The sequence below is a fragment of the Nyctereutes procyonoides genome, unplaced genomic scaffold, assembly GCF_905146905.1.
Source record: "Nyctereutes procyonoides isolate TBG_1078 unplaced genomic scaffold, NYPRO_anot_genome, whole genome shotgun sequence".
In the NCBI taxonomy this organism is placed as follows: Eukaryota; Metazoa; Chordata; class Mammalia; order Carnivora; family Canidae; genus Nyctereutes; species Nyctereutes procyonoides.
The window spans coordinates 7,415,156-7,427,602 of record NW_026575025.1 but is presented as its reverse complement, the minus strand read 5'-3'; the positions used below and the strand labels follow the sequence as shown (position 1 = coordinate 7,427,602).

Here is a 12,447-nt window from a genome sequence, read left to right as displayed (position 1 = left end):
AGGTGGAGGGAGCGGGACGCCCCCCTCAGTCCCGTCCCCCCCCCCCCCCCGCTGCCTGCACAATCACTGTCTAGCGTAATTAGCAGAGACCTCGAGGTTAGTTCCCTTTTAAATCCCTTATTCAATTATTTGTTTGTTGCCCTCCAGGGGCTCGTCTTCCCATTGGTGTGTCTGCTTCCCCGTGTCCTTTCTTCTCCTGTCCTCCAGCTGCTAACATTTCTGCTGGCTCGATGACAGATCCCGGACCTGCCGCTGCCCGCAGCAGGAGCCGGCCGTGTCGCCGTCCCCTCCACAGTGGGGCCCGCTGGCCCAGGCGCTGAAGCACCGGTCCTAGAGACGCCAGCTTGCTGCCGCCTGGGATTTATGACATTTCAAAGCCTCCAAGAAGGTGTCACACAAAGCAACTTTGAGCCCCATTTAGCTATTTGCTAGGATCAATTTTCTGAAATTATGGCATAATAATGGGGTTTTAACTGCTTGTCAGTTCCACGCAGAACAAAGGAGGTTATTTGGTTTGAGTCCGGCTGCAAGAAGCTGCAGGAGGGTGGCCCCCATCTTAATGAAATGGTGGAGGTGTGGTTGAAACCCCTCCAGGGCTATGCCCAGCCAAGCACCCCGAGCCAGATGGGGGTGTAGACACAGCTCCTTTGTGATTATTGCTGGAATTAAATGGCCAGCAGAGACTTGGGAGTTAATTAAGTCTCTTCAGGGGGCGGGTAAATAAATGGGGTGCCTGGTGACTCAGGGAGACCTTCATGCTGGAGCCCCGTCTCTGCTGCGGGCTCAGAGAGCTCCTGCTGGTCCTGCAGCTCCCAGGGGAGGCATCTCTGGTCCCCACCCAGAGGAGGAGAGGTGTGCGGCTAGCAGACGCTTGGGGCATTGGGAGCCAGAGGTTCACAAAGCCGGTCTCTGCCCTTGGGGGTGACATTGTAAGGAGGATGCCCCCTGGCCTGTGGAGCGAGCATCTGAGCCCTGCCTGCCCCCAGGGGTCCGGGGTCGGCTCGGCCTCGGGAGCAGGCGGGGTGTGCTGAGATGAGACAAGAGGTGGATGGAGGAAAGTAGGCCAGACGACCCGGAGGTCAGGGCTTCAGACCCTTGCGTGCTTACCACTGGCCTGCCCGGGAATCTGAATTTTGGCAAGCTCCCCGTCTACTGCCTCTTGTCCCCGGCCCTTGGCGACCATCAGTCTGCTTTCCTTCTCAGTGGGTTTACTAATAACCATCCTGGGTATTTCACGTCAACAGAACCATACCAAGTGTGGCCTTTTATCCCATGGTCAGCCTCTTAGCCAGACACAGTGGGGCTCCTTCCTCATGAGCCAGGTCGGAAGATGAGTAGATGGGGGGTGGGGGGCTGGGGCTGCAGGGGCAGAGCGGGCAGTGATGCGCCAGGCTCCCAGCTGGTTGTGGTCCAGGGCAGACCAGGCCCTGCGCTCACCTGCTGCCTCTGGGCTGCCCTGCAAGAATGTTTATCTAACAGTGTATCATTATGGCAGATGTTTAAAGAAAGATGAATTATAGCGCAGCCCCCTGCTGCCACCCTGCCCGGGACTCCCTCTTGGGTTGTCTGTGTCTTTGTGCTCTGCTGCCCTCGGGGCTCTGGATTTCGGGGACCTGGTCTTGTCTCTTGGGCCCCCTGTGTGGTCACTGAGGCCACTTATTTTGGACACTGACCAGGCTCGGCACACAGCTTGCCCTCAGACAGGTGCGAAGCCACCCCCACACTCCGGCCCCAGCCCCAGCCCTGGCCAATCTTGGCATCAGAAGTTCCCAGTCCAGGTTTCTGCCACCTGTTAACCGATCACAAGATTGCTCAGAGCCTCACTTTATGCATCTGTAAAAAGGAGTGTGTTATCCCTGCCTGGAGGGCCTGAGGGCGGGGTGGAAAGAGGTGGGGCGTGCGGAAGCAGTACGCTGGCAAGACCTCCCCGGGGAGCGGGGGAACCCGGCAGGACCCTCCACTGTCCACGAGGTTGGGATGGGGGTGGGGGCGCAGGAGCACAGTTGGGGAGGACAGACACTCGGGCTTCTTCCTGCCGTTACCCGGCCCCCTTCTAACAATGCCTTTTGAGCTGAGAGGCTGGGCCTGCCCCCTGGGCTCTGTGTGAGCCTTCACGTCACCCCTCCTGCCAGTCAAGCCTGAGCTCCGCACCTGTACCCCTTTGCTTCAGGGCAGGTGTGCAAATTCTGCCACGGGGTCCAGCACCGGGGAGTGGCAAGGTCTGTGGCCAAGAGGAGAAGGTACACCTGAACTTTGACAAACGGATGGTCTCACCTTGGCTCCAGCCTTTTGGTGCCAATGCTTCCAAATTTTAAAGAAGCTGAAAAGTAATTATTCTATAGAACATGTCTTTATTTCTTCAACATAACCAAGCCCACCAAGGCTTAACTATATACCACTGCCACCCCTGGCCACCAGGCTCCAGCCTTGGTCCTGGGCACAGGGACCTCTGGAAGAGGGTCCTCATATCTGTCTTAAGATCTCACAGCACAGGTCCTAAGCTAGAGTGCCTGGGGTCAAGTACCGGCTGCCTAGCTGTACGACCTTGGACAAAGTAGTTAAGCTCTCTGAGCCCTCATCTCCTGGTCCATAAAATGGCAATACAGGTTTGCTCTAATAATCAGGCTACTTATTATGACTTAAAGAATATCAGGTGTCCAAACAGAGGACCAGTCAGGTAGGATGGTTAAGTATAGACTCTGGGGTCAAATGGAATTAGATTCAAATCCCAGTCCTGCTGTGAACCTGCAGTTGACCTTGGGCCTGGCGTTCAACCCTCTGCGTCTCTGGGGTCGCTTGTAAATCCATGAACGGAAATAGCATCGCGGCAAGGGTCGGGTTACCGGCAACCGTGAATCCCCTACATACACAGAGAGTCCTCCTTACATGTCCTCCTTACCAGTTGTGTTATGACACTGTGGCCAGGGGAGGGGAGGGCTGGTGGCCGGGGAGGTGGTGGTGGAGATGGACCAACCGGCAATGGGGAGGACACAGAAAGCCTGGATGGAGCCCTCGGTGTGAGCATCAGCGCTCCTGCATTGTCCCACTCCTGCTCAGCACCAGGACAGAGAGAAGAGGCAAGGTGCCTTTCAGAACAGGTGTCATGGGTGTGAGGCAGGCCGGACCTCCTCCACTGCAGAGGCTGGAGGACGTGTGGGAAGAGGCAGAGGAAAGCCCCTTGTGTCCTCCTCGTTGGCCAGGCCTGCTCCCTGCAGGCATCTGGCCCCCACTCCCCTGCCGTGCTCCCCACGATGCTGCTCAGTGTCTGCTGAGTGCGCATTTGCATCCCATGGGGCTGCCTCCTCAGCCCAGTGCTTTCCCGATTCCCTGTGGGTCCTGCCCATGGGAGGTCAGAGGGCAGCTGAAGGGAGGGCCCGGGTACCTCTCCCTACTTCCCCCTGCCTCCCCAGTGTCGCTGGCTGGCGGAGGCGGCTCTGACACCCACAGGAAGGCCCTCCCTCTGTGACCTGACTCTGGCTGCTTCTGGCTCCACAGCAGCACGGCCTCCCCTTGTCCCCAATCCCTGCCCGCTCTCCATCCACTCTCACTATCCCCTGCTTGTCTTCTCTCCCCCGCTGTCTGCCTGGCCAGTGCCCTGGATTAAGTCATCCCCATTCGAAAGACCTAGAGAGGTTGCTGTTTCCTGGCCAGCCCGGCTGGTCGGGCGGCTCAGACTTCAGGGGTGCCAGCTACTCACAAAATCGGTGATCTCGGGGGCCCTGTGGCCACCTCTCCTTCACGTGGAGGGGCAATTTGGACAGGCAAAAGCTCTCTAGCCTGAAGATGAGCCAGACTCAGACCCACTTCTTGCCAGTTCCAAAGCTGCACCCTCTCCTGGCCACGGACCTCGCTGCCAGGCGGGCGCCAGACCTCACTTATTTCCATCTTGATGCCACCGCTTGTCAGACAAGCATTGGATTTCTCCTCAGGGAAATTGGGGGAAAGGCTAGTCTACACTGTACCCAGGGGCCTGAGCTCTCGTTAATGATACAACCGCACTTGTCCTTGCTCCCTTCCTCCTCCTCCGCCGATTGTCCCACGAGGAGGGGGAGCTTTAATAACCAGCAATTCAGCCAGTTGCATCTCTATGGCTGTGTGCTCACGAGAGCCATTCATTCATCCAGTGAGCCCTCCTGAGCACCTGTCTGTGCCGGGAATCCAGATGGACGAGGTGGCGTCCCCGCCCCACACACCAGAACGGCCCCTGAACCGGGATGAGAGTCAGAGTAGAAGACGGTGTGGTCACCATGAGCAAGAGAGTTCCCAAGAGGAGTTGGGGTCTTTTTCCGACAAAGAGGGGGATGACCAGGGGCTTCCTGGAGGAGGCAGCATTTGAACTATGCTGAGTCTGTTCAAAATACAAAGTAGGACGGAGCAGCTAAGAGGGCAGCTAAGCAGCCAGAGTGTGGAGGTTTGAATCTTGAGTGAGTGGCCTTGGCCCACACCTCACCCTGGTGACCTCAGAACCCCCACCTGTGACCTGGGATCCTCAAGAATGCTGGAGCAGGATGTTAGGAGCATAGGCTCTGGGGCCAGCCTGCCTGGCCCTTCCCTGGCTGGCTGAGGAAACTTGGCCGGGACTCCATGTCCTTTTGCCTCAGTCTCTTCATCTGTAAAACGGGGAAGTGAGTGCCCCTGTCCCGTGGGGAACAGAGGACACCAGCTCACCTGTCCTTGGTCCAGCCTGTCGGTACCTCGCTGACCACACTGTGTGGGTGACCAGAGTGCCCTCTGTCCTGGATGACTTTGTTCTTCCTCCCACCCACAGCCGCCACCTTCATGGAGCACTGGAAGCGGAAACAGATGCGGCTCAGGTACCACTGGGACCTCACGGGCTTCGAGGAGGAGGAGGTGAGCAGTCTGGCCCCCATGCCCCCTGCACCCCTCCCTGCCCCCGCCGCATCTCCCCGGCATCAAGTCAGCCACCAATGTGACTTTTTGGGATCTGCTGGAGTCTCAGATCTCAGAGCTCCTGTGGACGTGCACCCAGGCTCCCATGCCGACCCAGCACAACTGGGTCCAGGAGGGGACCGCTCCTGCCCACGAGCCCAAGGCCCAAGGGGGCTGTCAGCCTTTGCCTGGTGTCACACTCGCGCCCCTTGGAGCCCCCTCTCTGCCTGCAGTCGGGCCTGGCTGGGGAGTGGGAATGAGGACTTCCCAGAGGAGGGACCAGCAAAAAACGCCCCCCTCCCACAGCCACGGCACAGAGCAGAGCCTTCAGGGCTGGCCCCCCAGTGACCAGTACTTTTATAAAGTACATGCTTATTTTTTATTAATTTTTAAAAGCAAACCCTACCCCCAACATGGGGCTCAAACCCACAACCCCAAGATCGAGAGTCGCACACTGTGCTGATGGATGGAGCCAGCCAGGCGCCCCTCCGTGCTTTTAGTTTCTTTTTCAAGAAAGCTCTGGTGCACTTATGCCGTGACCTGTAAATCTCTTCCACTGACTTTTTTCACATTCCTCACGTGTGCCCCTGCACGACACGCTCCTTCCCAGGACGGAAGGGCCGGGTACTCGTCAGCCAGGGAAGCCCTGTAGACAGTAGAGTCTGCAGGAGAGGCACAGCGGCTGCAGAGCCCCATTCCAAGTTCCTACTACCCTTGTCATGTGACCTGGGGCGAGCCTCTGTGCCTCACTGTCCTTGCCTCTCCTGGGCTTCACTCGATGGACTTTGCAGGGGTCCTAAAGGGTCCGTAGGTCTGGAGCAGGGCACAGAGCAGTAAATGCTCCAGAATCGGTCGCCTGACTTGCCGTCTCCAAGCACAACCTCTTCCACGGCAGGTCCCATTATCCCGTGTCACAAGTGGCTGCATCTGTCCCAGTCCCCAGCAGGCAGCTCTTTAGCGGCACAGCCACACCCAGACCCTGGTGCTCTGCCCCCACAGCCCACTCAGCCATCCACCTGGCGAGGCACCTTCCCTGCAACTGTTTCTATTAGAAAGACTCGAGTAGGACAAAAAACTGTCACATCTTCTTATTATTTTAGATTTAGGATGTTCTTTCCAGGATGTGCCTGTGGTTGGGAGAAGGAGGGGGTGGTCCCCATTGTTCAACCCCTTGGGGATCCATCTGTGATCCCCTCACCCTGATGGCTTGGGCACTTGGTTCTGGGGTGGCGATCAGAACCATTGGACGGGGGTCCCAGCGGGCCCCAGTGAGTCCCCCAAGTGAGTGTCCCATCCCCTGTGGCTGCTCAGGGCCTCCTCGGGAGGTGGTGATGGAAGGGAAGCCTGTGTCGAGTTGGCTGGCCTGCGGGCCCTTTCCCAGAGTCTCACACATACAGCCCTTGGGGGCTTCCGCAACCCCATGAGCCGCAGATGTGACCTGGGCAGCAGTGGCTTCAGCTGGCCCCGGTTCCCTGCACCCCTCTTGTCCCGTGTGTCCATCCACCTTCTTTCTGGTTCTCAAGAAAATGATCTCTAGAGGATGCGGCCTATTTCTTAAAAAACAAAACAAAAGAAAACACAAAGTAATGAAATCTTTTTGTTTTTGTTTTTACGTCCTGGTTCCCCGAAGGAGGCTGTCAAGGTTTGGATTTTTTGTCACTCCTCTGTCTTCCCCGTAGCCTGTCTCCTTGGGAGTGGGACCTCCCTGCACACTGATCCGTCTGTCTGTGCCGCGCGGCTCTCCGCAGCTCTTCCACCGCGGGCAGGGGTCTCTGCTTCCTCCCCCACTCTGCGGCTCTCATACCCCTCATTCTTCTGTTCCAGCGCCCTTTGCTGACCTGCTCTGGGCTCCCCCGAGGCCTGGCGCCTCTGGTCTGCCCGTGCTCGCTGACACTTCCTGCAGTCTCTTCGACCCCCACAGCTCCTGATAGAACATTCTCGGGGGCCAGTTCATGGCTGGGTGTTCACGATGAGCAAGTGGGTGGCAGGGCGGGCGGCAGCACAGACCACCTGCCTCCAGGACACGGACGCCGGTGGGCTGGGGTTCCCAACCAGGGGGAGAATCCTGGTCGGGCCATGGGTGGGGCAGTCTAAATTGGAAATGGTACAAGCAGCCAGCTACGAACTGCCCCCAGAGGGTGCCCGAGACCAATGTAAGGACTGAATTTGTCATGTGTGCTCATGTTGAAGGTCTCAAACTCAGTTAACAGGCTTCTCGTTGATTTGGTTTCTTTCACAGGACCATCCCAGAGCCGAATATGAAGCCAGAGTCTTGGAAAAGTCACTTAGGAAAGAATCCAAAAGCAAAGAGGTACGGTGACCACCGCTGTTTGGCTTTCCTGGCCATAACACAGTGTACGCACACAGCAGCATAGACCAGGGCTCAGCAAACACTGTGTGCACATCAACGGACCTGGGGCCGGCCCCCAGACATGGGCCAGATCATAAATATCTGACCCCACAAGGCCTCTGTCACAACTACTCAATGCTTTTCGTAGCTCGAGAGCAGCCACAGACAGCAGGTAAACAAGTAGGCCTGCTTGTGTTCCGATAAAACTTTATCCATAAAAACGAGTAAGGGGCCAGATCTGGTCCACAGGCCAATGTTTGTCAGCCTCTGCTCTGGGTCTGTCTTCTTGACCAGTCCTGAGGGTATCTCAAACCTCAGCCGACATTTCAACGTGAAGAACCAGGCAGCTTTACAGCTTTTTCACAGGACACTTGACATTTTATTATGTCTGCTTCTTGTGCTCGATGTTGAATTATGAAACAGGACGGTTTGCCCCAGCAGATCCCTGAGCAGACAGCCAATTCCTTGTTTCCCCCAGAGACATGGGAACAAGAGGGAAGTGTTTCATGATGTTCTGAAGATCACCATCTTTTTACAAGTGACTTTTTTCCCAACATCTCATTCAAATTGGCTGTCATGTTCACAGCCTAAATTCTAGCAAACCTCTAGAGCAGTGTGGCTGGTTTTTAAGGAAGGTGTTTTATATGCCCGGGGACAAGGGGGGAGCACCCTGGCCCCTGGCACCCCCTGCCTGTGGCTGGGGAAGTGTGTGTCTGCCCTTGATGGGTGGGAAACAGACGCTCCCCAAGCGCCCCCCTGCCCCCTTGCGTTCACATCCACACCACAAGCCCCTGGGTTCATCTTCCCTTATTACTGTGGTGCATGGACAAGGTTTGCTGGTTCCAAGTGTCCAGCGGTTGCAATTGCCAAAATCTCAGCTGGGGGATAAAGTGGGTGCACCAAAAACCCCCTCTCGGGCCCCAGCTCCTGGAACACAGCAAAAATCCAGGATAAAAACTTTATCCTGTTTCAGCCAGGAAGGGGGTGCAGCTCCCTGAACACTGTCTTAAAGTCTGAGCAGGACTCAAGGATGCAGATAACCATAAAGCACAAATGTGTGCACATCTCCATGCACACTGCCTCCAGAGCCTGCCTTGCCCGGCCTTGACTGGCCCCCTTAGACCCTCTGGACTTTATGTTGTCCTCCGGAAGGGAGCAGCCTGGACACCACAGCCTCGGAAGCCCCGTAGGCCTCCACTACAGGCCTCAAAGACCTGTGTTCAATGTGGCACCCTCTGCCCCCAGCTAGGGTCAGGACTGTTCACCCCGTGCCTTTACGGTGGCACCTTTTAGCATGAGCACAGATGAGTATTTGGTTCTTCCCTAAGGAGAAAAAGGCTCTATGGCTCACGTCAATCCATGTAAAGTCAAGAGACATAACCAAACCCAAATGGTGGACCTGGGCAGCCGTGCCAGATGTGCCTCTCGGCTGTGATCTCCAGAGCAACAAATGTACAGGGTTCCTTTTGTACCAGGGCTTTGGGGGCCCCCGGGCCCTGTATGCTTCTGGTGGGCCGTACCCCTCATTTTCCCCTCTGTGTCTCATGGCTCCCAGCAGCTCCTTTATGGTTGTCATTCCCGCCCTCCCCCCCCCCCCAGCTATGGCACCAAATCCAGCTGCAAAAAAAAGAGACCCACCTGTTAACTGGCACATGAACCTATGCTCCTGGGTGTGGCTCTGTGGAAATCATGGTGACCCCCTGACGGGGGGCGGCTCAGAGCCCCACCAGGTCTTTCCTGGGGAGTCCATCTCCAAAGCCCCATCTCCCATTCCCAGAGCTTTGCTGCCCCCCTGCCCTTAAAACATGGGGATCTGCCATCTGTTACTGGTTTCAAACGCTCGGGCCCCGCATTGGCCTTGGCAGCCAGCACACCCCGCAGGCAAGGGGACGCTGGGCCCTGGGCCCTGCGGTTCCAGAGCCTCATCACACTTCACCCCACGGTGCTCTCTTGTTCCCTCCACCACCCTCAGAAGCGCCGGCATATTCCAGAGGAGTCAACAAACAAATGGAAGCAGAGGGTTAAGACAGCCATGGCGGGGGTGAAATTGGTACTCTTCTGTTTCGGGGGCAACGCAAGTCTTGACTGTTTTGCAGACAATCGAAGTCTGTTGTGTTGTCCTCAACAAACTCTGTAGTTTTTTTTTTTTTCTTTAACATCCACACCCACATTTCTGTGCCTTCCCTCCACACCCATCGGGCTGTGATGTGTGTCGAGATGTCACTGCATGGCTACCATGGGTCTGTGTTGGGGGGAGTCCTGGCTTCTCTCGGAGCCCGTGGAGCGCGCTCGTCACGGATGCTTGTGCCTGCTTCCTGCACTGCCCGCCAACACGCATGCCACCCGCCCCTGGAATGAGTGGCATTCCCTGTCCTAATACATGCATTCCCCCCACCAGGCCCCCGTCATTTAAAAATCCACCCCTGTTCTCGAAAGATCGTGGGTTGACATCAAGCTGCTAGTCAAGGGCCCACCACCCCAGGCCATCCCGGAGCCAGAGAGCCTTCAGGGCCCCATGTCACCACGGTGCCCCGTTGCTACGCGGCAATCGGCATTTCAACTCGTAATGCTAGTTACCTGTTTTAGCTTGCCCTGCGCAGGAAAAATAACTATTATGGTCTGGGTGACAGAAGGCAAGACATCCTTAAGATCTTCTAGCCTTAAAGTGAGGCTTCAGCCAGACTCAGGCTGCTCCCAGACACGGGGCTGACAGTCTAATTTAGAAAAGCATGTGGCGCTGTGATGCCCCGGACGCAGAGGAGTCACGTTTCCAAACACTAGTATTGCTGCTCTTACATGGCATCATTCGGTAGATAATGAGACCCCAGATCCTTCCTTGGATGCTACTGTTTGCTTTCACTTGTCACCTGTGGGCGTGTTTCCGTAAAGGTGTTTCTGAGTATTTCCGTTGTCCGTGTTCACGCACACACCCGCGCGCGCACAGAGTTCTCTCCACCGCAGCAGGCCCCACACCAGATGACCCAGCATTGTTTCATGTTGCAGACGGACAAGGTGAAGCTGACCTGGAGAGACCGGTTCCCAGCCTACTTCACCAACTTGGTCTCCATTGTCTTCATGGTGAGTTCCGGAAGGCTGAGGTGGGGAGAGATCTGGGAAGCCCATGGGGAGATGGCGTGGGGCTCACCTGGACCAGAGTCAGGCCTCAACATGACATTTGCTCTCATCCTGGGATGTGGTGTGGGGTCAGGTTTCACTACCACCCATAAAACAGGAAGGGGCTCGGGTTCCATGGGGACCCCAAGGGGACCCACGTGCTCTCGGGTATGGGAGGTAACTTCGCCTGGTCCCTGAGTTACAGCTTTCACTCTGAGAGGGACTCGTTGTTCAAACCTGAAACTTCATACGTGTTATTTCAGACAAAACTGAAGAGTTTTGGGGTGGTTTGGTGGTTTTTTTGTTGCTGTTGTTGTTATTTTTGGTAAAGAAAACCATGAAATGAAAATGCACGGCAGGACACAAGTCAGGACAGTGCTACTCAGGTGGCTAAGGGCCCGTGACTCTAGTCTTGTCGATGCTGCTGGTGTAATCAGCCAACACCCTGGCTCTCTGTGGGGATTTTAATCCCAGATTGACTGGGTCTCAGCCCTGGAAGGCCTTGGCCATGTGCTAGCTGCGCTTCTGTCCTCCTCAAGAGGGCAGGGCACTGGCGGACACTGTGAAAATCACCAGCGCCTTGTCCAGCCCAAAGAGTCCTGCATGGCTCCCAGCCCGGGGCCTGGTACCCAGGGGCCTGACACCTGGGGGCCTGGTGTCAGCCACCGTGAGCCAGAGCTTGAGCCGTGTCCAGCGGCCTGGGGGCCTTGCAGGGAGTCTCCCTGAGGTCTCACAATCCCGATGCCACCCCCTCCTGCTGAGGAGGAAACAGGCCACAGGTCCAGCCCTTCTCTCCAGGCCACCAGCCCAGACATGCTGGGCCCCGGTGCCAGTCAGCACTCTGCCCCCGGAGCCCCGCTGCTCCATGCAAACTCCACGGGAGGTGGGGGCTTGTCTTTCTTTGCCCTCATGGATGAATGGGTCACAGCTCTGTCCTCCACCCACCCCAGGAGGTTCATTCACTGAGCACATACTGGTTGAGCACCTGCTATGCGCTGCCCCCCTCCGTGGTCCTGGTCTTGGGACCACCAGGTGAACCCACCAGCCAGAGCCCCACAGCCCTTTTAACCCAGAAGGGGCTTTGCCCGCAGGAGACGGGACTGCCAGAGGTCTTGCCTCTCGTGGGGACCCACCCGCCCTCTGGCAGGAGGCAGGGGTCACCCTCCTCCCTGAGTCACCCTGCGGGCCGGCCGCCCGTCTGCACCTCCAAGCGCTGGCACAAGGCTGCCTTGGAAGCCAGGGCGGTGCCTTCCCCTGGGAGGGGCCACTTGGCAGCAGCGAGGGAGTTTCCAAGGAAAGCCCTCATTCCCGGAGCTGCCCAGGGAGTGTGGTCAGGGTGTGGCGTGGGCTGCTGGAGCTTCCTGAGCGGGGTGTGGTCCCCGTCGGGCACCCACAGATGTGTGCAGAAGTGGAACTACCAGCCCAAAGTAGAAAATAGGAGCTTTCCTAGATTTCTGACAGCTGCAGGCTCCCCGGGGGCTGAGCCAGCCACAGCCTTTCCAAGCTGTGACCTGCGACATACAGCGCAGCCCGCGCCACTGCAGGGGTGTCCTGGGAGCCGTGAGGGACCCTCCTAGCAGGGCACGGCCTGCCCTCCGCACCCCGAGTGGGAGGAAGGGACACGGGTAACACAGGGGAATGGAAGGGCACGGAGCATGGCCCGCAGGTGGAGTCAGGCGTGGGTGACAGCCGGGCACAGCCCCCCTCCCTCCTCAGTGCATCCTGGGGGTTGGGATCTCCCTACATCCACACACAGTGCAGGACAGCGTGAGGACAGGGTCGTCTCCCGTGAGTTAGGGCCTTTGAGGAAAAGGAAGAGAAACCCAAGCAGACAGACCACCCCACACAGAATAAACTCACTATCCTAGCCAGCACCCACCCCAGTCTCCCAGGCAGCCACCGGCCCGAGTTTTATGGAATGTTCTGGTCCCTCAGAGGGTTTGCCCAGATGACCCACAAGCCAGGTGTGTGGGTGGCTCATGGAAATGTTGGGAGAAGCATCCCAAACTGTCCCAGCCAGGCCTGCAGCAGTGCCCCCCCGTGGGTCGGACTGCCCCCCACCCACCCTCCTCTGGGCAGCACTGCTTCCCCTC

General features: G+C 57.4%; 1 protein-coding gene across 5 annotated transcripts in view; it reads left to right on the top strand.

Moving 5' to 3' along the window:
• The window catches only part of ANO1 (anoctamin 1), a 157,800-nt gene that overhangs the window by 123,573 nt on the left and 21,780 nt on the right, over positions 1 to 12,447 (top strand). For 3 of the 5 annotated variants that reach the window (XM_055310346.1, XM_055310328.1, XM_055310337.1), the window contains 5 exons: positions 4,769 to 4,851; positions 6,521 to 6,532; positions 7,130 to 7,201; positions 9,213 to 9,290; positions 10,244 to 10,318. In XM_055310346.1, coding sequence (XP_055166321.1) covers positions 4,769 to 4,851; positions 6,521 to 6,532; positions 7,130 to 7,201; positions 9,213 to 9,290; positions 10,244 to 10,318 — 320 coding nt within the window. The remainder of the gene's footprint in view (positions 1 to 4,768; positions 4,852 to 6,520; positions 6,533 to 7,129; positions 7,202 to 9,212; positions 9,291 to 10,243; positions 10,319 to 12,447) is intronic. The other 2 variants (XM_055310362.1, XM_055310354.1) reach the window with 1 other exon arrangement.